General features: G+C 36.4%; 1 protein-coding gene across 4 annotated transcripts in view; it reads left to right on the top strand.

Moving 5' to 3' along the window:
* Window positions 1-24,419, top strand: part of SIPA1L2 (signal induced proliferation associated 1 like 2) — a 125,123-nt gene that overhangs the window by 99,352 nt on the left and 1,352 nt on the right. Inside the window, exons 13-22 of one of the 4 annotated variants that reach the window (XM_064708519.1) lie at window positions 552-655; window positions 876-979; window positions 2,396-2,784; window positions 4,221-4,445; window positions 6,394-6,547; window positions 8,522-8,741; window positions 15,522-15,653; window positions 20,991-21,044; window positions 21,995-22,118; window positions 23,753-23,834. In XM_064708519.1, coding sequence (XP_064564589.1) covers window positions 552-655; window positions 876-979; window positions 2,396-2,784; window positions 4,221-4,445; window positions 6,394-6,547; window positions 8,522-8,741; window positions 15,522-15,653; window positions 20,991-21,044; window positions 21,995-22,118; window positions 23,753-23,834 — 1,588 coding nt within the window. The remainder of the gene's footprint in view (window positions 1-551; window positions 656-875; window positions 980-2,395; window positions 2,785-4,220; window positions 4,446-6,393; window positions 6,548-8,521; window positions 8,742-15,521; window positions 15,654-20,990; window positions 21,045-21,994; window positions 22,119-23,752; window positions 23,835-24,419) is intronic. The other 3 variants (XM_064708520.1, XM_064708521.1, XM_064708523.1) reach the window with 3 other exon arrangements.

Raw genomic sequence — 24,419 nt, forward strand, 5'->3', positions numbered from 1 at the left:
TCAAATAAAACCATAGCTCTTTTTCTTTTTTTTTTTTTTGACAGTCAGCTCATCAAAATGCATCTTGTGCCATTTTTTTTCAGCACAGTTATTTCTAATAACAATCCAGGTTTTAGTATGTTGCTTTGTGAAATGTTTAAACTTTTGCAGTGTAATACAAAACAGTGGATCTGGTACTAACTTAAATATTCTCAGTGTGAAACCCTGCAAAACTACAATTACTTTCTGTGGGGCTTGGATCACAAGGAGTTTAAGCATATATTACCATTACCATTAAAACAAAAGCTTTTGGGTTTATAGCCCCAAGAATACATTTCGTCTTAAAGTTCAGTGTCTTCTTGGCATGTTCACACTTCAGATATAGCAGTGTGCTTTTGAAAAAATGGCATATAAATATTTGTATGCAGTGTTTGGAAATGTTTGGGAATTATGATTATTATTAAAAGTCACAAAATACTTGCTTTTAAGAGTAAAAAGTGGTGTAGTTCATCATGTAGCTAATCTTACAGGATAAAAACCTTAACAACTTAATTTTCTGCTTACATTAAAAGATGCCAGTCCCCTTTACTCCATGAACATCACCAAGGTTCAGGCTCACTGGAGTGTGAAGGAGGCAGAGATCGAGAGGAAACTTTGGAAGGAACTAGACATTCTGGTAATAAAACCCACTGTATTTTTCAAGTACATGTTCTTTGCAATGCAGTGCCTGTTGAAATGCAGCCACCTCCCCTTGTGGAGGTTTGACTCACACAGAATGTGTGATGTGGCAGTAAAACTTACAACATTCTGCAAAGATACCTGATTGTGTGATTGCAGAGTGTGCAGGTTTGAAAGCTGATGCTGAGTGGTGTACCTTTCTCCATTATTTTTGGCAGAAGCCAAGTGGCATGCACCATCAACCAAAGTCCTGAGCTCCTACAAAGAGCGAGCTTTACAGAAGGAAGGCAGTGGCAAGGAGTCGCCAAACAAGCTTTCACATGTAAGTCTTTTCTTTGGATGTTATTCAGAACTCTAAAAACAAACAAACCCCAAAATAGCAACAACAAGAAACTACTCTGGACTTACAGAAATAAATCTTAAAAGTACATTTTAGTAATTTATAAAGACCACTGTGTGTTTTGGGAGGCAAACATTATGCTCATATGGGTTGAATCTAATAGGCTTAATCTTTGTAAACAAACTCAGAATTCCAAGAGACCTTGAATCTGGGGCATTGAGTGGATAAAACTAGTATGGTCTCTATTCAACTGTGAATTTATAGCTTCATTTATACTGTCTTGGTTAGGATGTGGAGTATTTAATTATCCTTTAAAAGAAAATAAAATTATATTTACCATACTGCTTTCATCTTATGTGAAATACCCATGGAGTGTAATTATCAATAAGCACTATAAAAATGTAACTTGTGTGCTGGGAATGCTGAACAGATTTTCTAGTCTACCTTGTTTAGTAGCTTGTCTTCAGTAATGGCAAAATCCTCAACAGTCTAGTGATGGAAAGTACATAATGTTTGTTTCCTGGAAAATCTGCTATATGTAGTAGGAGTCTGTATACTGTAAACTTGGATTTTATGTGTGAGTAACAGCATCTCCTAGTACCTGCTAGGGGAAGGATCTCATGAAAAAGCTAGTCACCCTTCCCATTTATATCCTACCTAAAAGAAGTCCATTTGCCGTAGTAGAAGTCCATCTGGCTTTATTCTGGCTACTGTCACAGACATAAGTGAATCCAACTCTCTATAAAATTTATTTTAAAAGGTAAATAACAAAACCCCTGGACTTTATTGGCACAAAAGTCTGACGTAATTATTCCACTTCAATAGCCATGCTTAGTTTGGGGCCTTATGACTTGAGTTACTTTCATCTGGTACACATACATCACAATTGGCTTCAATTTAACTAGCCACACATCCAATTGGATTTGATCCAATGAGCTGCATACTTCAGCCACACTGAGAAAAAGCCAACAATAATTCAATCTTTGGTGATTTTCAGATTTGTAGTAGAGCTTGTTTAAACAAATAATAACTAAGGCTTCTAGCTTTAACAAATGCTTATTTTAACTGTTCAGAAATGCAATTTTATGGATGTTAAGCAGGTCCTATAATCAGAAAACTCAATTCTGATTTTAAGATTTGTGATTGAAGATGGAACTAGAGCCTTTTTATTTGCAGTGACATCAACCTTTAATGTGTCTAGCCAGCTGTGCAATTCATTTCACAGAAACTGGTGGTATAATTGGCTCTTTTCATACTTAGCAGTTATATGATAGCATACTGTAAAAAAAATAATAAAATGGTCTTTGAATAGCACAAATGCCGTCATTTAAATGAAAATAGATCTCTTACTATTTAATTTGAGGGGGATGTCTTTTGGTTTGTTTTCTTGTTGTTAAGATTGGGGACAAAAGCTGTTCCAGCCACTCCAGCAGCAACACCTTATCCAGCAATACATCCAGCAACAGCGATGAGAAGCACTTTGGCTCTGGAGACCTGATGGATCCCGAGCTGCTGGGATTGACGTACATAAAGGGAGCTTCCACGGACAGCGGCATCGACACGGCGCCCTGCATGCCGGCGCCGCTGCTGGCCCCGCTGCACCTGGCCGGCAGCAGGTCCGCGGTGCACTGCCACACGGAGCCCTGGCCGGAGCCTGCGGAGCCACCCGGGCCCGACGAGGAGCCAGCCAAGATCTACGCTGTCCATGGCTACGCCTCTGCTATCTCCGCCAGCCACGCGGCTGAGGGCAGCATGGGGGACCTGAGCGAGATCTCCTCTCATTCCAGGTGCGTGTTTCTTACAAAGCAGGGGTTATGGATTAGGTGTTAACATACAGGTAGCGCTTCTGTGTTGGTTTGATTCTGTTTGCCCTTCTTTGAAACTGAACTTAGAAGATTTTGATGTTTTTGTTGAATTCAAATGCCTGTACGAGCAGTTTTCAAGCAATTTTTGGTGAGTCTGCCTGGACAGCATAGCCAGACCTCCCAGATCTGATGGAGGCCTTATACGTGACCCTTGCAAATTGCAAGGATTTTTAAAATTGGGAAGCATCCTTGAGTAAAATGGACATTTGCACTCGAACTTATTTCACATACTTTTGCTTTGCTGAGGGAAATCAGAAAAATTTGGACAATTTTTACATACAAAGAAACTGCATTGCATACTGTCCCCCCAGATTTACATTATTCTGATGTATGTTTTACAGTTTTGCTTTTTGAATGGCATTTTTGATTGATTTTCAGCTATTCTTTTTAATACTAATGAAACATGTGCATGGTACATCTGTTGTAAAGCTTGTTGAAAGTACCCTTTTATAGCTGGTTGCCTTTATCTTCCAGTTCCCATTTTATGGTGACTTTGAAATTGAAGCTTTGGTCTAGGTGTTAAGGTTTTTACTCTGTAAAGGATAGAAGGAAATTGTTTGTTCTTCTTTCCCTCTGATTTTCCTGTTTTCAGTGTCAATCAGTACAGGAAAATAACCAAATGATATCTTGTGTACTGATTTACTTATATGCTTGACATGAGTGAATTTGTCTTCTATGGTTCTTCTGAAGAAATTTATTCTTCAAGGAAGTGTTTATTTAGTTTATTTGAAATAGGTTTTAGAGTCTTCACTAAAAGTATGTCTTAGTACCTACTGGTGCTATTATTCATAATAAAAGGGGTTGTTAAAATTATCCAGAGGATGGTCTTGTTGAACTGAAATTTACTTCTGTTAAATTTGCTGGTAATTTAATATTGGTGTGTCTGATTGAAGGGCACAGCCTAATCTTGCATCAACTGGCAAAATTATTTTGAAATGGAAAACCACATAGGTTTTATGATTAGGGAGATATTTGAGTAATTCCCTATGCAGTTCTTTATGTAAATGTGTGTGTACACATTTACTTAAAATTGCACACAGAAATTGAATATATATATATATATATATATTAAATTGTGGCTTTTAGTTTCGATTCACATCAGTTTGCATTGGCATTTGAGCAGGCTGAATTCCGTACATTGTTTGTTCTAGAAATTCATCACAATTCTGTTCTCAAAGAGCTTTAATGTGTACACAGTTGGTGTGTAGAAAATTACTGTGCCAATTTTGCTTCATTGATTTTAACCTTCAGAAAAACTTAACTGGGAATTATTGCTGCATACCAGGCAAAGCGTTTCTGATTTGTTGTTGCATAGCACATTTAATTTTTCCCTTTGTGTGTTTGGTTCACTTTTCCAGTGGGTCACATCATTCAGGAAGCCCATCAACACACTGCTCTAAAAAGAGTGGCTCCCTAGATACCTCCAAAGTTTATATAGTGTCACAGAATAGCAGTCAACAGATGTCTGGGTCTATTTCAAAACCTTACCACAGACAAGGAGCAGTGAGTAAATATGTCATTGGATGGAAAAAATCGGAAGGAAGTCCTACACCCGAAGAATCTGAAGTTGCAGAATGTCATGAGTAAGCACTCTGTTTTACTTTATTGAGGGAAGAAGGGTAGTGAAAATCAATTTTAAAATAAAATGGAAAAAATTGCAAATCCTGTTTTGCCTTTAAATGCTCAGGGTTTTTTTTCTGTACCTTTATGTATCTAATGCTGCTTAACATTGGGGTAGTCCATGAGAAATGTGTTGTTCTTAGGTAGAAGAAAAAGTCTTGAACTCAAAGGAAAACATACAGTACCTCAAATATAGAGAGATAATACTTTCACAATAGTGGATCAGTAATAAATAATGTTTGAATCTGCTGGTTAAAGCTGACCTTGAAATTCCTGCTGGCTTCAAAAATATTCTTCATGGATAATGTCTGTGATTACTTTTTTTTTTGGTGCTGTTTCTCAATAAACCATAGCCAGTCACTGTCCATCTCAATAAATTGACAAGATGGCATGCAGTAATGTATGTAACATTTGCAATCGATGTATTGTAACATTTTCAAATGTTTAATTGGGATTATTTTATGTTTAATAGGAATGGATTATTTTTATCTGATACCTAATTTTGCATATGTGTGCATTACTTTATGGCAAAAGTAATATTTAAAAATATATGCTAGAATATATATGCTATGAAATATGAATCTGAAGTTAAGCTCTTACATTCATAATTCTTAAAGGAGAAGATATTCTGGCTATATGTGTTCCTTTGTGTTAACAGAGGAATGATTTTGTTTCTCTCCCACTAATTAATGTTTTAATTACATAAATTGTTTGGTCATAGTAGTATTTAAATTATAGTGGGCTAGCTTCCGGGTTTTCCCACAAATATTTGTATTTTGAAATCAATGAATTACTGAAACAATGTATTCTTATTTTGAATGGCAGCCTTAAAATAAAATTGCATCATGAATTGGGGTATTTAGGCTAAAAAATGAAAAATTATCTCAAGAGAATGTTCTGTTAAAGAACTATTAATTGAATATGACAGCACTTCCTATATCAAAAATATTTTCAGATTTTTCCATGGCATACAGAATTGCCTCACCTCTTTCTTTCTAGGAAAGCTCTCTATATCACAGAGAGGAAATATCTCGCTGAGGATAATTATGTTGAAATAAAATAGCATCTCTAATTAGCAGTGATGATGAATATCAGGTCAATTGCTGAATGTTGTGCCACTGTAGGTTATAATTCAGTGAGAATTACACCTTACCATAGCAAAGCTTATTTTCTCTCTGCTGAAGACAGGCACTGATGAGGCTGCACTTGGCAGAGAGCAATGGCTTCCAGTGTGTGCTCTCTGTGAGTCGCCATCTCCAGTTCCTTCCATTACATTCAGCCTGTTAAAGCCCTTTCTCTCCTTTCTCACTGGAAGGAGCTGAAGGCTAATAATTTAGTTTGACAGTCTTTTGCTGACTGTAACTAGATTTTTATGTGCTGATAGTTAAAGACACCTGTTGAATTTATCTAAATAGCTTTATGAAATTGCTGATAATAAAATATACTTACACTGGCCAATTGATTGCCAATACACTTCAAACATTGCTGTGATGACCATAGTAATTTTGCCAGATTGTGAAGCTGGATGCAATATGGTACTATAAAATATCGGGTTGTTTATTTGCTATGGAACTAAAAGATAAAGTATTTTGCAATGAACCTTTGGAAATGTTGAAAAAAATATAACTTTTGTATTGATAGAGAAGTGGGATGTGTAAAAAAGAGAGAGGCAAGCTAGGAGAAACAAGGATTATGCTTTTTGAAATTGTTGTTTAGAATTCCTAAGCTCCATTTCTCAGTGGTTAAAGAATTTCATTTTGTACCCACAGTTTCATAAAGGTTAAGAGATCAAAAAAAATTTCTAAACAGTGTGCTGTGTCAGGAGATATTCTAACAATTTTCACTTTGACAGAAAATTATTGCAGTCTTTCAAATCCAATTTCTTGCTAAAAACATCCATTTTCTCAACAGAGTGTATGATGATATTGATGCTGTGTCTGCATCGAGTCCACTCCAAACATCTGTCAGGAATGCTATTGTTGAAAGCCAGCAAGTCTTGTCCAAAGAAGATTTTCTGAAGTTGATGCTGCCAGACAGCCTCTCTATGGAGGAAGGGAGAAGAAAGGTTGGCTACTTCCTTTGGCTCCATTTGTTTCAGTCCTTCAGTAACCTTAGAAATGGTTTTCTGGTATGCCCAAAATTGCTATACAGAGTGCAATATTGTTTTCTACAAGCTGAGTCTATTCTATGGCAATGACCATAAATCCCAAAATATCATTTCCCACGAGGATGGGAAATGTTTGTTTGATGATTATTTATAAAATGCAGTGTTTGTTTAAGTATGTCTTTGCTTAGCTTGACCAGTGTAGGTTGAGCAACTTCGTTATAATTTGAAAGGTTAAAAGTGACATTTTCATGGAAGGGGACCTAAATTTGTACATTTTGTGTGATACTAAAACACGTGAATAAAAGTAGCCCACTTTCCTCTGCCCTGTAATAGTACCAACAATTTGCTAGAAATCCAAATCAGTTTCATGTGGGTATCAGTGGCAGCTGCTCTGAAGGCATAATTGTCAGTGCTACTGGAGAGCCTGGATCTAATCCTTATAGTATGAAGACAGTTGGTAATGCTTAATAGTTTCACAGTAAGTGGATAGTGATCTTAAAATTTGCTGCTCCCCAAAATAAATGGTTCTAAATGCTGTGCTTAATGTGGAATAAAGAACAAAGCAATTAAATTACTTGAGATAATTGTCACACTTCCATATTAAGTCAATGCTCTCTTAACCCACTGTGTTTATACAATATGCTAAATAGCATAATCATCATGTCTGAACAAAAGTAACATATGGGAATCTTGTAAGTGCAGAGTTGAATTTAAAATTCAGATCATATATATTTTATAATATGAGGTATGTTATGTGTGCATTATACATGCTTTTGTGGGTCATGTCCTAGAGGTTTTTATGATTTATGGTTGATACAATAATTGGAGGGGTTTTGTGAAGATTCCAAGAACTGCCAGTGTTTCTGGCTGCCTGAATAAGAATCAACTAAGAGAGAGGAGGTGTGGCTGAGATAAATGACTGCTGTCCCTTCCTCCCCAAGGCACCTAAACAAAAGTTAAGTAAGTGAGACCATGGGCCCTGACCCACAAAGAGCCCCATCCACAGGAGTTGGCAGTGTACAGTCTGTGGCTATGCCTTCATAGAGGATAATAATCTTGATATTGGTGAGCCAGTTACCTTTGACAATGAAGTCAGAAATGAATATGTGAGATTCTATGGTATATTCAGTGTTTGCTTCCTCTTAAGTATTTGTTCCGCATAGGAAACATGGAACGTACAATTAATCGCAAAGGAAACATGTAATTGTGTGCAGGACAAACCAGTAGAATAATTAAAGCATTAACTGTGCTTTGTAGATGTAAAGAAAACTGTGTTTGCAGTGCAGAGAAATGACTTACAAAGTGTACAAAGTGGAATGATCCAGCTTTACAATACAGTAGCATCTTGTTTTACTGTAGATATTTGGGTTGTGGTCTAAGTAACTTTTTGAAATGCATAAGCAGTTTTCACTGAACCCTGTTACCCTCTTTTCTAAGTCTGTTATGTGATATCCAGAGAGATGCAGTGCTTCAAGTAATTTTTATCATCCAATGAATTATGTGGCAGCATATATCAGTTCAGAATGCTTAACAGTAAAGCACAGTCATTTCAAATTAAAATCAAACAGTTCTGTGTATAGTCTTGCATACATGTTGCCAGAGTTGGTAACCTTATATACATTTCTGTAAAACATTGCTGTCATAAGGCTATGAAGTTTTCATTTAACATTTCGTGATTACTAAAACAGCACAGAATCTGATGAATTCATGGTGATATATTCCAAAATATTGAGAGGAATTCTGAATATCCAATTCAGTAACTCCTTTGCGGCCCCAGTAGATCTGATATGGCAGAAGAAATCTCTGATCTTCTGTATTAGTTCAAGAATTCCAGAGTGCCTTTCCAGAAAAACACTCCCAAGAGCTGGTGATGGGGATATGATTGTATGAATCACTTCAACCAGCAATACATGCTCTTATTTTTATCTTTAGTTTTCATGCTATGGAAACCTTTCCCCCCGGAGGACGCTGTACCGCACGCTCTCTGATGAAAGCATATGTAGCAATCGAAGGGGATCTTCCTATGCCAGCTCTCGGAGCTCCATGATAGACCAGGCCTTGCCAAATGACATCTTGTTCAGCACTACCCCACCATACCACAGCACTCTGCCTCCCAGAATGAGCCTGACCCCTGGAATGGGAAATCTGAGAAGTAAGTCATTGTCACTGTCATTGCTGAGTTTGGAATATTTGTAGTATGCTCAAACATATCACCAGGTATTATGTGAGATTTTACTTTTAAGGTGAAATTAAGAAATGTCACTGCTCTAGTTATCCTAGTAAAAAAATATTTGGTCAGCGATACATGCTCATCTTGCCATTATTTCATATTTATCATGTTTGGAGACAATATTCACTTTACTTCCCAAAGATTTCTCATGAGACCACTGATATGCAAAGAACTGTGTCTGAAGATATTTCTAGTTATCCTTTTATTTTCCAGTGGTGACCTAATTAAGCCAAGTTGGCCTATTTTTTGTTGTTTTGGTTTTTTTTTAATTTTATGTGCATTTGAATTATTGAAATATTCACAAATATATTTATACAATATACATATATATATACAAATATATTTAAACAATAGCTAAATGGAACAGCTTTTGTTTAGATGATCCTTTTAGTAACTTCTTAAAAGGAAATATGCAATAAATGTTTACTTTGACTTCTATTTCCAAATTGAATTTGCTAGTACTTTTTTAAACATACTAGTAAAAGCTTTAAAAAAGACATTTCATTTCTAATGGCAGCAGAAGAGTAGTCTGAGGTGCTAAGTTAAAGCTATTTTATGAATGTGGTTTTTTACTTGTGAAGCTTTTGTACGTGAGACATTTATTAACGCTTAGCTTGCAATAATTCCAGGATGAACTATGAAGTTTGTAGTAATTAAAAAAAAATCAAATGAAAAGCCCAAATCAACACAGAAAGATATGTATATTTAGGTTAAATATCTATATTTGTTTACTTAATAAGAGTGAATTGTTTTTTCAAAAATGCTGAATATATATGCTTTTCAGTTAGTTTAGGCTGACATATAGTGGACACCTGGAGTTGACATGCAATCTGAAAAAAACCCCCTCTTTTCTTTAGCTACTCTAATTTTGCATCGCAGCTGACTGCAATTTAAAAAATGGACTCTGAAGTCCATAGTTAAGAAGCTGTGGGTGAATTTCTTGAAAGCATTAAGGACATTTTAGGCCCCTGTCCAGGGAGAATGTGGCCAGATGATTTAAAAGAAGTAGCAATAAAAAGGGCTCTGTCATTTATCATGTCCTTCAGGAACTAGCAGTCATCTCCTAACTTTGAGAAATAAGCTTTATATACAAAACACTTTTCTAGTTAGAGTGGCCTCAGCCATGAGACCAAGTTTTGGTCACTAACCACTGGTTAATTTTAAATTGGTATCTCAGACAAGTGCTAAATTCCTGCCTCAGGTGAGAATGCATGCTTGGTGTGCCTTTTGCCATTCTAAAAATATTCTTCTATCAGAGTGAAACTCTTTACTATAAATTTAACCTGAGAGGATCCTTTTCCTTCATGGATGGCAAATGGAGATCCATTTTGTTTCACAGGAGATTAATTCAGTGGATTTTTGTTGTCTGTGAAGGAGCTGTATAGTACACAGGCATCCTGCTTGTATTTTCTTTTTTTGTTTTCCTCTATGTTAGGCCTTGTTTTTTAGAGCCATTTCTTGTGCATGTAAACATGCAATGAGATCAAAGCTTCAGCTTGCTTTTCTTCAGGAGATTGGCACAAGGCAATTAACTGTGTACATCCAAGCTTTATGCTGCTTCTCCAGCAGTCATATTTTAGTGGGTTTTGTATTAGTTCTGTCTTAGACACCTAATATTTCATTCTTGCTGCTTCTTAGATACAGAAAGTTATATATACACATACATGTAACTGGAAAAAAAACCCCATTAAATCAGTACCCTGTCAGTCAAAAACTGATCCAAGGCAATTCGTGCTGTTTTCATATGCAACCTCTATTTTTCTGCTTCTGGTTCTGTGTTTTAAAAGTGCTTATCAATGCCACCTGTATAGGATCTTTTGTGGTGTTTGTTTCAAGGATGATTTAATTGGTTATCTGTAATTACTCTGAAAAAAACCACATCATGGCTTGCCCACCTATGTTTCAAAAATAAGTTTAGTCAGTATCTCCATATGAGAAACTAATTTGGCTCTTTTTAGGAAGGCTGTATGTAGTCAGTGCCTAGTAGGCATTTACATTCTACAGCAGTGATGTGAGAGGTTTCTTTTTCATTTATAATTTTAACATAAGGTTGTGGTTTCACATATCAGGATTCTGAAATATCATGACAGATATCCTGTCATGATAATGTCTTTTGTGTATGATCTCAAAGCATTTTAATTTTACTGATATTTAATGTTTATAGATATCAGTGGAAATAGCATGGTTTTGGCTGAAATCAATTTAAGAAAGGTATATTCTTGCACATTATCTACATGGAATACTGTGGCAGCCCCAAATCTCATGAGACCCCTCTAGCAAGGCAAAGAGTGTGATTAATAGGTGGTAAGCAAGGCCGCACCAAAACCAAAGAGTAATAGGTGACCCTGAAGGCTTTCAGTTTACTGGGAAATCAGAATTATGAGACAGAATGACCACACAAATAAAGAAACAGAAACTTCATCTGTGTGTGATGTTGACTGTAAGAAGATGGTGGGAAAAGTGAAGCTATAGGGCTTTTTAATTATTGTTTTATCACTGGGGAAGCGACATGAAAAAACAAATTGCTTTCAGTAAAGCCTGAATTGCAAGGTCTGACAGTCCAGTGCTGTTGATTGCAAACAGTACACAAATGTAGAAATATTCACTTAATTCTATCTTATTTTTAAATGAAACCAGAAAGGAGAATTTGTGTAGGTAAGAACTATGTAATTTTACCTTGGGGACATTAAGGATTCCCTGACTGAAACAGTGCTGTTCCTACTGAGTGATTCTAACATGCAGTTGCAGGTACAAATCTATGCCCTTCTTGCAAATTCATGGCAGATGAATGAGCAGGGAAAGAATTAAAACAATGAGAACCACTGATACTGAACCAGTGTAATAACTTAAGTGGGGAACCCAGGGAAACACATGGAGACAAATCTGATTTACACATCAGGCACCATGGTCCACTCTATCATGAAGCACAAAAAGAGAGGGGAAAGAAAATGCCCTAAGTGATAAAGGGCAGGATGTTCCTGTGCTGTGAGGAAAGGAGCGAGGTGCAGAACTGTTGCAGTGAAGAGGGTCATAAGGAAGGGAATATTTTACAGTGATATACTGACAAATTCTGAAAGTTCTCAGACTATACATGGCATAGGGAAAAAGATGCCAGGAGTGCAGTGACTATCTCTGCAACTATGTTCATAGATGAAAGTCTTATCTTCAAACTGCCTTACTGCCCATGTTAACTTCAATCCAAAACTAAACTTGTTGATAAGAAGCAGTATTAAAATGGAAGAGCATCACTGTATATTGGTGATGTGCAGTGGCAGGAGTTTGAAAATCAGTTTGTCAGCAAGCAGATAAAGGCTGTTGATTAATTCACACAACTGAAGTGTAGAGCATGTTTGGTGTTGCCTGTTCTCACACAGTGAATGGTTCACATTACTACAACATGAGGCTGTCTTCAGTAAGAGAAGGGAAGGCAAAAGCGGTTATCAGGAGCACATGTGCCTGAGAGCCTTTGAGCAGGCTGGCATCCTTGAAGCAGGGCAACCCTGGGCAAAACTAAAGAAGGGAAGGGCTCAGCAGACAGATTTTGTTGCTTAAGAGGACTATAGAGATATAATTACTGATTGCAGAAAAGAAAAACAGGCATCCCACAGAGTGTGGGATTTACATTTGTGTGAGATTTGATATATTTCTTCACCCGCAGCTTCTTTGGAGAGAATTTACTTGTTAAATGACATGTCTAGTTTGAAGCAAGGAGTACTTAGCAGATGATAGTTTTTGCATTATCTGCAGTCTCTGCATAAAAGTAGCAGTTCCAACTGAAGCAGGATAATTGCCTTGGAAGTAATATAGGTTAAGTCAGGTGAATCCTTCTTCTTTCTGCATAACTAGTTACTTTTTGTATATGGATGTATGTGGGACCAATAACCACCAATTTCAGGAGCTGTGTTGGAAACTGAACTGACCACAAAATTTTAAAAATATTTCTTGATAGTGCTTTATCCTTTTATGCATCAGTAATAAAAATCAATAGAATTCCTAAGTGTAGGAAGTGACACAACTGAAAAGACTGGAAACTACAAGATTAGTAATTTTATGCCAAAAGGAGTACAACAAATAAAATAATCTTTAAAACTGAAGATAACGCTGAAAACGTTTCCTCAAAGGAAATTGTGTTGCTTCAAAAGTCAGTCTTGTACACAGTAAAGTAGTGGCCTACTAGATTAGGCATGTCCTTCTGGATGTACAGAGGTGGGAATGCTTAAGCATCACTTGCCACCTTTGCACAAATCAAAAACGGAGAGAAGCAACAGCTGCTGATGTGGCAGTCCTACACAGACAGAGTAAGGCAACAGCAAGGTAAAGAGGAGCAGAGAAGAAATGCAAATACAGGAGGCCACAAATAATTTATCTCACCCAGAGCACTCCTGGAATGCAAACAATATTCTCTGAAATTCAACGGCACCAAGGCCTATGTTATTAGAGCTCATGTTTGGCATTTTTATTCTTTTTCTTCTTCCCCCTCTTTTTGCTCCCCCATTGCAGAAGAACACAATTTATGTCTTGAAAATGAATTATTCTGTAGTGGTATACTTATGCCTGTTCAGTTATTCCACTTAGACTTTCAGCCATCAGCATGAGCACTTGCATTTTCAGAGCTATCAATATTCAAATCTCTACCCTGGCAGGCTTTCTGCAGTTGAGTGGCTCTGTCAGGGCTTATGCAGGACTGAATAGGATCCACCCTAAGGTGAACTGAGGTTCTCACAGAGACAATGCATAATGAAGGATGACTACTGGTGAATATATCACTCCTACACTTTAATTTGGAGAGCTGGCAGCATCGTGCTGGGAGCAGGCTTCTTTCTGACAGGTTTCACAATCAGCCTCTCAGGCTGATCACACAAAAGCAAGGGCTGTCCCTTAGGGCCTGCCTGCTGGTCTAGAACCAAAAGCTGGCTTGCCAGTCTTTCAAACAAGGTATTCTGTCTATTTTCCACAACAGGGATGTATGAAACATTTGTACTTGCACAAATAAGGTTCTCACCATTCCCAAGTCATATACAGAATCTCAGAGCCTGCTCTGACTTTCAGCTTTCAATGTATTTGCACAAAGGCAGCCTTAGGTAAGGCTTTATGTATGTTTATACAGAACTGAAAATAAAATCTTAGTACAGATATATGAGTAGAATATATGTCTATAGTATATTTTCCATTTCATGTAACATCCACTTTTACATACTGAGAGTAGATATTGAGAAGGACATTTCTACAGAGTTTTGTCAAGCCACTTCCAAATGTAATGTAACAATACTGCATCTTTCATTAAAGTGTAGAACAAGATAAATTCCACAGTAAAGAGAATTGCAACCTCGTCTGCAGGGACTCCTAATTTTTGACAGAGGATTGTAACCCTCCTTCACTTTCTTTTTCCTCGTATTTTGTATTCTCTTTAAGCAAGGTTTCTGCAAAGAATAGAGCATATCATATGTGTGAATCATTGCTCTGTGCAGTGGAATGGTTTGTAACAGCCTACTCTCTTTGGATTTTTAGGTCAGAATCTTTAAGTCAAATGGACATTAATATCAGGACAATGACAGCATGCCATTTCCTTAAACGCTAATGTATCTTCCACTTGTGTGAATGCATTTCTTCCTTCATTGTTTTTTGTGTTTGGTCTTTTCCTGGGAAAAAAATACTCATCTTCAGTATTATAGTTTAAATCACTGGAATGACTAGATGGAAATTTCCTCCTGAAATATTTGAGAAAAAATTACTATTTTGACCTTTTTGTTTCATTGGAGTGGATATGTTGGAAACAAAAATTCTCTTTGCCTGACAATACTGTGTGATGAAATTATTATATTCCATTGCTGACTTTATGGTTAAGATGAAATGTGATTGCAAACAATAGTTTTGGTTTATGATCAGTTTTAAGAAACTGTGTGTCTGTTCAGTTTTAACATATTCACATTGATCAGAGTGGAGATTGCTATTGACAAATTAGGAACATGTAAAGATATTCAAGAAAATTATGAAAATTAGAATCTCCTATACTAAAATGTATATTTGTAGTACATTCTAGAATGTGCATAACTGAGAGGTTTGTTTGAACAGTTTATAGTGTATACATTTCATTTAATATATGATCTGTGTACCTTTTACAGTGTGTTATGGCTCACTCTGAAATCTCACCAATGTATCTCATCCTCAGAGATACAGCTGCAGATGTTAAACTAATAGGGTAATACTTTCATTGAGAAAGGGAGATTTGGATATAGGCTAGAATTTACAAATGCATTAAAAGAAAAGCACGTGGTTTATTTAATTGCTTCTGGAACAGGAATATTTACAGTTTCAGAGTAAAACTCTGCATGTTTATATCTTTCATGTTGCTTCACAAATATAACTTGGTGTATCTAGCAACTTTTCTGCTCAGCATTCAGGTTTAACATGCTGTGCTTTAGAATGGATGTTGCCTGCTCACATAGCGTTCTTATGAAAATGTGAGGGACACACCATGTGCAGTGGCACCAAAAAATACCCCTTAAAACTGTGCCATCTTACTTTGCCAACAGTTAAGAGATTGTTCCACCCCTACTGAGTATTGAACAGGAAAAGACAAACACAAGGGAAATGAAGATAAGCACTTTTTGCTTATACATTTTTTACAGATCATTATAGTAGCTTCAAAATTAATTGTACATAATTGTTATAGGAAGACTAATTATTGTGTTTATTGTTTAGATGAATTCTGGTTCTCAGATGGGTCCTTATCTGATAAAGCCAAATTCAATGATCCTGGCCTGATGCCCCTGCCAGACACTGCCACAGGGCTAGACTGGTCTCACCTGGTAGATGCTGCACGAGCGTTTGAAGGTAACAGGAAAATTTGAATAAAGATCAATGTTCAGTACACAAACTTTTTTTAAAATATATATTGTTTAGCCACATTTCGAATTGCAAAAATCTAGTGTTTGCCTCTGTAGCCCTTTAGTTCTTTTGGCAATATCAATTCTCAGTGTGGAAGATTGTCACTGAAAATTTGGGGTCTTCATGATACTCTCTATATCCATTTTAGATGCAATTCCTCCACTTTAGTGCCTAAGTGTCTTTTGTAATCAATTGCAAGGTTAGATCTTTGAAGGAGAGATTCAAAACAGTTTAAGTTAGATGTTTAAAATGAAACTGGGAATGACACCGTTTGTTGTGTTTCTAAACTGGCATGTGTAGTCCAAATGATGTTGTGGTCCCTGTCAGTTTTCATAAGCCCTTGAAGACCAGGAGAAATGTACAGTGTATTTTGCAGTAGCAGGATTTGGGGTACAGGATACAGACCGGGTGTGCTTTATTAAATTATGGAACCAGATTAACCAAGGAAAAAAAACTCATCTGCCTCTGGGAGCTAAACCTACACTTAATGTCTAAGCAGAGAAAGCAGATGTTGGTTTGAGTGTTTATATGAATATACACATTTGAGTGTTGGTGTTTTGTTGTTTGAGAGGTGTTTGTTTAGTGCTGTCCTCATTAACTGGTGTTGCTTGCGTTACTGAATGTAACCTGTGAATAAGGGATGACGTTACCACAGTCATCGTTGTGTAAGATACAGGTCTTAACTTTGTGAAAACTGTCTGTGAATTTAGTGATTTGGATCTTTTCTTAACTTCTTTTAACCATGTAAATAAGTTTTCTGATTCCTTCCCAAAGCATAAAGCGATTATAGTACACTTTGACCAAAAGCTCTTCAGAACTATTTGTTGCACTAATTTAAATGGCATTGTGAAAACCCAAACCAACAGCAATGATTAGGAATTTGAAGAACTGCATTATTTCTTGACCTGATGTGCATTCATTACTATTCAATACTGCTCAAACATGGCTGTGGTAGCTGGCAGGAACTATTGTGACACTGAGAATCTTGACAGCTCTTCCCATGCATTCCTATGTTCAATTGCTCAGGGAACACCCTGGTATTTGTTACTGACATCTTCAACTACTGAAAAAAGGTTTGCATCAGTAAATGACTAGCTCTGTAACTTTGTACTTGAAGAATATTTTAAAATGCTAATAAAAATGTTGAGTTCAGCTGAGTGAAAGATCATTCTGTACCAGTTATGCTCCTCTATTTTTAGCTTTCTTTGAAAACTAATAGATTTTCATTCTTTTTACTACATAGTATCATGATTAAAATAATTTCACTTTGCTAAGTGTTATGTAAGTGTAATTACATTTGAATTTGAGAATGAGAGGTAGAACAATACAGCTAACCCACAGTGCTGTATCCTAGGGAGGAAGGGTATTAATTTGTTGGCTTTTAATTGCAAATAACTTAGATATATCTGTAGATAATGCTGAAAAACTGATGGTCTGAGTTGTAAGACAGAAGCTATTTATTATATATTTTTTGGTTTATTGTAAGATTTTGAGTAGTAAATAATAATCTATTTTTGTATGAAGGAATATAATTCTTTTCTGTTTAGGACTCTACAGTAGAGACATATGTGTATATGGTAGATGGTTTATACAATGTTTTGACTAAATTCATAGTGCTGCAACTAGAAACCTTTTCAGGGAATGGAATTTTTAAACCCTTATTCAACTTCATCCTATGTCTTGCAATTTGAAAGTAATTTAAGAAAGAATAACTGATAGGCATGTCATAAAAGATCACTGGAAAGAAATGTGTTGCATATGAATTAACAGTGCAGTTTCCATGTGTATTTTAATATTGTTTACTTAGAAGCTGCTTCAACATTCTTTTTAAAAATAGTTTGGAACTACTGTTCTGCATTCCATCAATGAGAAAAAGAGAGTGGATGATTCTGAAGTTTGTCCACTTCTGAATATAAAACGGCTTTGATCTTTTTTTTTAAACTCGATGAAAATGGGATCACATTTCATATAGGACCATATTAAAAAACCAAAAAAGTAAACAAAACACCTGCCTCCCCACTTTCAATGGAAAGGATCACTAAAATGATAAGAATTTTCTAATACTGAACCTGTGAAATTAGAGGTTTTCTCTAGTTTGGCTTTGCCAGCCTGATATTTTGAAATTGTGTTCTCTTCTAGAACCTAGATATTGGTCTTAACTTTAATTTTTTCTTTGTACCAATGTCTTTTCTTACTATGAGTTTATCAGGATTACCAATCTGATTCCAAGGTCATAGTTTTTTCCTTGTTATCTCTCTAGATTATGTGTTGACAATTTATATCATTTGATCAGTTCAACATCCCTAGTGTGGGCCTTATGATCTTTCATCTCTGTCTCAAAAAGCATTTGTATCTTGATTAATGTTAGATATAGACTTTTTATGTGCTTCTATTGTTGCCATCAGTTGGATTAAGAACTAAATTAGTAGGAAGATTTTTGCTGCCATCATCCATACTCAGAGTTTACGTGTGGGTGTAGCAAGAGCAGTAGTCTCATTTTTCACTTTGTTCCTCTCCTCAGAGGAAGAGTGGACAAGGCTGTTTATTAGTTGTAGCTTTTATTCAGCTGAAGCCTTGATCCTGATGGAAGATGCTATTACTATTGTTTTGTTTTGTTTTTAATTGAAAGTATGGTGGTAATGCTTTTCTCTTTGTCAGGATTTAATTTTCACTGCATTTACTTGAGAAAAACCTTTGTGCAAAGCTGAATATTTTACTTCAAACTTTTTCTGAAAATCCTCTCTTATTCCTAAGACAGGTGTTCACAGTGTAATGGAAAGCTGTGCATGCATTAAATCCACAAGCTCCAGAAGCTGCAGGGTTCTTCGCTTGAGCTGCCTCTGTGGAGGGTCAGTGCCCATAAGCTGGAGCACAGTGGAGCATTTTTTTAACACTCTGCACTCCTTCCTTTGCAAGACATGGTTTTGATTCTGATATCTCTCCAGAGATTATATTTGGCATGCATGCTAACATCAGTCCAGTCAGTAGCAAGGGGAATCCTCCCATTTCTGCCATACATGGATCGGCTACTTCCAGTTCCTGTCTCTTATTTCATTGGGAAGTGCAGAGAGACATAACCAGGGAGGAGTTCACATGATGGAAATACTCTGTTGTAATGTTCCTGTGTCCATCCCTGGAGCAAAGAATAAAAAATAGATAGGACTCTATGTGACTGTACAGCAAAAGAGGGAGAGTAGTTGGGGTGAAAAATGAAAAGTTAACGAACCAAAAAGAAAGAAAGCATGCTCAACTGAGTAAAGATAAAGATATGGGAGAATAAATTGGAACGCCAAATTTGAAAAAGGAGGAATCCCAGAGAAGACTAAGGGAAAATCAGAGATTTAATTTTTCAATTCTCTTTTCACATTATCCTTCCAATAGATCTTCCAAAAGATCAAGTTAGGGAAGAAGGACTGGCTTTCAACCTGTGTTGATGACTTTTTTTATCTTTTCCATGTTTTGAGGACAAAAAAGAGAAGCATTTTTGGATGTCCATACCTGCTACTGCAATCGTAAAAGACAGCTGACACAAATACAAATATTGAATATTGTTATTAGTAGAATTTTGTACTATTTGTTCTATTTCAAAGTGGGTTTATTATGCTTTAAAATAATTATTTAGTGTTTGATAAGTCGTGTTGTGAGCATTAAAAGCCTAAGATAGTCCTTCTGACATCCCTGTTCATTAAAATTGGCGGTTTCAACTCCTGATTTTTTTTCCAGGTGATTTTTATGAATGTCTACTGGTGCCAATCAAAATGCAGTGTTTCTTAATGCAAATTTATCATTGCAGAAACATCTGTGCTATTATAATTAATGTTATTTTAATACTTTGATTTAAATTCTTCATAGCTAAATGTAATGCTGCACATAATATAATGAGAAAGAAGTGGATCATTTAGCATGACAGATAATTATTTTAACTAAAGTAGTGTGTTAAACTGCTAGAAAAAGAAAAAATAACAATATTTAGTTAACATTTGATGATTTCTAGGGCATGCATGTGTAACTCTTTTTGCTTCAATGCATATGTCAGTATATGTTTGTGGGTAGACTTTACCTTAACAATGAGAGAGTGGCTTCATGCACTATACTCATTTTAGCCTTTTCTGCTTCCAGTACATCAAAATTGCCTGGAGTTTTTTCTGGCCTCTGTTAGTGGTTTGGAGCAATGAAAATACAGATTCAAACTCTTAGTGGTTAAAGCTGTATGACTCTTTTACTGTAAATTTAAACATTAATTTTTGTCTCATCTTTGGTCTCGCTAAGTCAGTTGTTTAAACTTTTGATATAAAGACCAATATATTATTTGTAAATAGTTTTCTGTGGGTGGACTCTCTTTGGAGTTTGGCAGGGACATCTCATTTAAAAATAAGACCTCTGAGATTTACATGTATTATCTTCTGTTTAGTATATACATTTTGATTCAATTGAATAGGAAGGGTATCTGTAATTTGGAGGAAGCAGAATCTAGGTCTACAGCGTCATACCCAGAAATACACTTAATTTTTCTTTATAAAAACTAGTTGTTTTAATGAAAATGTTAATACTATGAAGGGGAAATTAATTATCTGTGTACTTCAGACTACTTGTTTACACTGTCTTGTTTCTGGGCTACACACTGTGTTTGATCTGGGAAACAAAGTTTTATTTATCTGTACAAAGTAAATCTATTTATCTTAGTAGGTTTCAAATCTGCAAATGGTGTCATTGATTATGTGTTTAAAATTACAGTCTTACCTTATTGTCAGAACATATGGAATAATCGTGTTCATATTTGTTGAGATCCATCAGCATTCAGAAATAAGGCTAAAAGCAGGGGAAATGTGCTGCAGTCTTGAAACTGGACAAAATCAGAAATGCAACTTTTGTTCATTGTATTATAGAATGAATTGGCGATCTATGCTATGCTGAAGGGGTTTTTTAAACCAACAAAGAGCATTTTAGTGATTTCCTATTTTTGTTTGGTAGAACTTGTCCTTCCTGTTTGCAGAGATCAGGCCTGTATTCACTGTTTGTGTCCTTAAGAGTTTGAAGGATTGTCCTGTTATGTAGCCTGCCAAGTGGCCAGGCTGTGTCACAACACTGGGTGTTGCTATCAGAGACGTGGGGTGCAGCGCCTCATACTTACTGTGATGTTGGTGTTGAGTAGAAATGGCCTGGCAAGGCTGGGAGTGAGCACAGCAGGAACTGCACGGGAACATCCCACTGCTGCAAGGGCCACAGCTGCTCCAGTGGAGATGGACTCTGTTGTTTATAGGAACATTCTAAATCTTATTCCAGGTTTTGACTCAGATGAAGAATTTGGGCCGTTCTGTCATCAGACGCCGTTTCTAGGTGATGGTCTGGGATTGATGACTTTTGCCTTTTGTAAACTTTTTTTGGTACTTCCTATGTTTGCACGTTTGCATGATAATGCAAGCTTTGGGCCTGGTGGGGTAGTACAGCAAGGGGAGAAAGGGCAAGGCAGGCATGTTGTCGCCAGAATTCATACAAGCCTACAGACATGGATTTTGTTTGGCAGAAATAAGCTAAATCAATCTCCACAGAATATGGATTTTGGTTGTTTGGTTTTGGTTTTTTTTTTTCCTTAAAGAAGACAAATTAAATCCTAATGAATGCATCATTTACTCCTGTTCTGTGCAATGATGATCTGCATGGCATACTTCTATTATGTGGTGACTGATGTATTTTGGCAACCACACTGTATATCCATAGGTAATTGCATCTGTGCTTGTTAGATTATGTTCTAGTGAAATTCAATGCAGATAACAGAGTGCTTTAGTAATACCTATAATAAAAGCTCAATTGATAAAAATAATGTGAATTTATTGGTTTTCAAGTATGCAGATTACCATCAGCTTCTGCGAATGCTTGAGACAGTAAAGCAGTATGAAAAGTGAAGATTTCTGGGGAATCTGATGGCTTTAAGTCCATGGAAAAAATGCAAACCTTTTTGCTGAATTATTACTGTCGTTGGTTGTGGACCTGAATTCTGTAATGGTTTTCTGCATATTTCATCAAGACCAATTTACTGTTCATATCAGCATTAAGTGGTCTGGACTAAACTGTCATGCTGCTGATAGACATAAAAAAATTGCTTTGGGGTTGCCTTTGGATGCAGGTGTGGGGAAGCCAACTAGTTGGTGCATACGTCTGCTGGTTATCTTCAAAGCTGAGATGTAGAAGCCTACATCCATTTTTGCTAACTGAACCAGAATAATGGCTGTAATATAGACTTTTATTTTGTCCAGTTTTAGAGGTATCCTTATGTTACTTTTTTACAGATCAGAGAGTAGCATCTTTCTGCACCTTGAATGATATGCCGCAAGCTCAGGGCTTGGAAGGAGCACAGGAGTTACCTTTGGATGAGAGTCCCCCAGATGGAAAAGATTTCCTTGAGGATGCGGGGTATGTCAGAATTGAGGCATGTTTCTTTCAAAATGCATGATTTATTTAATTTTTCTTATTTTAAGGAAAGATTTTCTCTTAATGTTGCATGTCAAATTGCCTGTATGCATGTTTCATGGCAGTTTGATGGCAGACTTGTTGCCTGGACTTATAATTTCTTTAATTTTGAAAAATTTTGTTTCTTCAAATCAACTTCTCTCTCACTGCAATAGGTCTGTAATGCAGATCAAGGTTAGATGCAGAATTTCAGATAATCAAATTTCTTACTGTATTCCTCCTTTACAATAATAATTTTTGTTACATTTATTTCTGTTTTCTTTTTCATAGAACTAATAACAGGAGCTCAACTCTGTAGGATGCAATAATCTAATTGGCAGCAAATGTCTCAAACCTTGGAACAGGGTCTATCCTATCTTAGCAAGTATTTGCTATTTGCAAACCTGTAATTTTTCTTTTATACGGAGGTAAAATAAATAAAGAGAATCTGTAACAGAGGATTGCAGATTTTATGCCAAACTACCCAATTCTCCAAATTCTTCCCAGTGCTGTTAGAGAAATGATGGCTTTTTTTCCCCCCTGACTCTCCACCTATCCTGCTCTAAGGAGTGTACTTGTTAATTTAAAGATCATTCTTGTTATAGATTCAGCAGCATAATCTGTCCACCACTACACTTTAAAAGAAAAACACATCTTTGATTAGTTTTGCTCTTCAATTGTAGGAATGGAAGAATGGGAAATAGAGGGAGCAGTCTTCTTGCTTGTTAGACTATCACAATTTAAATTGAACCAATTTTACACAAATTAGCTTGCTTATATGGTAAAGCACATTTATTGTAATGACTTTTAAGTCCATATCTTTCCTGAGGCTAATGATCAGTAAGGACTGCAAAAGACTGTTAAAGATTTTTCCCTTTTAGCCATGGCAAACCTGGCAGATTTGTGCAATTGCATGAAGTAGCTGATTCAGCTTTGAATGTAATGCCCCTCTCTTCACCTGCTCTCTTTTAGACACAATTACTCACATGATGGCTAATTGCATCTATAATGTACATGGGACTGTCTCCCACAGTACTCATTGTCATTCAGAAAACAGAAGTTATCTCAGTATTTTCCCTCAGTCATGCATTTGATTAACCTGTGGCAATATTTTATGTTTTGACCTTTAAACAAAATATTTGTCTCCATTCAGCCATAGGTTTATCCTTTACTGCAAATGACACTATTGCACAGCAGACAAAAGAACTTTTTACAGCTCTTTTGGTTTGCAGTAATTGCTGCTGCATCTTGCTTGAGATTAGTGCTTATCAGAAAGCAGCTTGTTAACCACAGTGCCTGCACACCATGGAGCAGTGAGTGTGACTTGCACTGTGAGGGTATGTGCTAGTCATTCCTAAACATTGCTTCTTAAAATGATTGTTACTTCTGCCTGATTTGCATGAGAAACAGTGCTGCATTTCAGATATTGCAGGACTCTATTTATGTTCTAGTAATAGTCTTTTACTGATGCCGGTTTTGTGTCTATTTTCCTAACTATGATTGGTTTCCTTTGCTACTACTAAAAGTGTAACTCTGCTAGAGCTGGGAAGAAGATGTTTTTCACTAACTCAGAGTGAAGGTAGTGGTTTACTTTACAGGGAACATGCTCCAAGTACTCTGACTGGAAAAGTAAACCAGCTGGAGGTCATCCTCAGGCAGCTACAAACTGACCTGAGAAAGGTAAGAGACCACAAGCACCATAACTGTTCCCCAGTTTTAGTAGTTTTATTTTTGCAGAGAGATCACCAAGGGCTTGAAAGAAGTACATGAGTTAAACTAGACAGGAGGACTCAGTGGTTGCTCGGAGCACTGAGGTGCAGAAGGTCCTGTGGGAATGGTTATGTGGGGAAATTGGCCCAAGGCAAAGTAGTTTATGGTTCTTTACTTCAGAACAACAGTCCTACAAATAGTCATACCCCAGAAAAAAGGAAACACTTCATCTTTATTTGTGGTACTTTGGATTTACCATAGGATAGGGATATGGACAGGGCACCATTGGTAAGTAGTGAGCACCCCAGTTTTGTCATACTTATTGCCTTGTGCTACCTTGCTCATGTAGCAACGACTTGATTTGTGCCTCATTTGCTGTCAAAATTCTGAGCTGGAGATATTGCCAGGATAATAGAAATGAGGCTGCTTTTGGTAGGAAAATAATCATGTAAGAGAAAATTTTGAAATTAGATCTTGTTCTTCCTTGTTTGAAATCTATTACTTACAACTTGGGCTCTCACATATAATTTATTACTTACAGTTAACAGTTGTCAG

Source organism: Zonotrichia leucophrys, chromosome 3 (assembly GCF_028769735.1).
Source record: "Zonotrichia leucophrys gambelii isolate GWCS_2022_RI chromosome 3, RI_Zleu_2.0, whole genome shotgun sequence".
NCBI lineage: Eukaryota > Metazoa > Chordata > Aves > Passeriformes > Passerellidae > Zonotrichia > Zonotrichia leucophrys.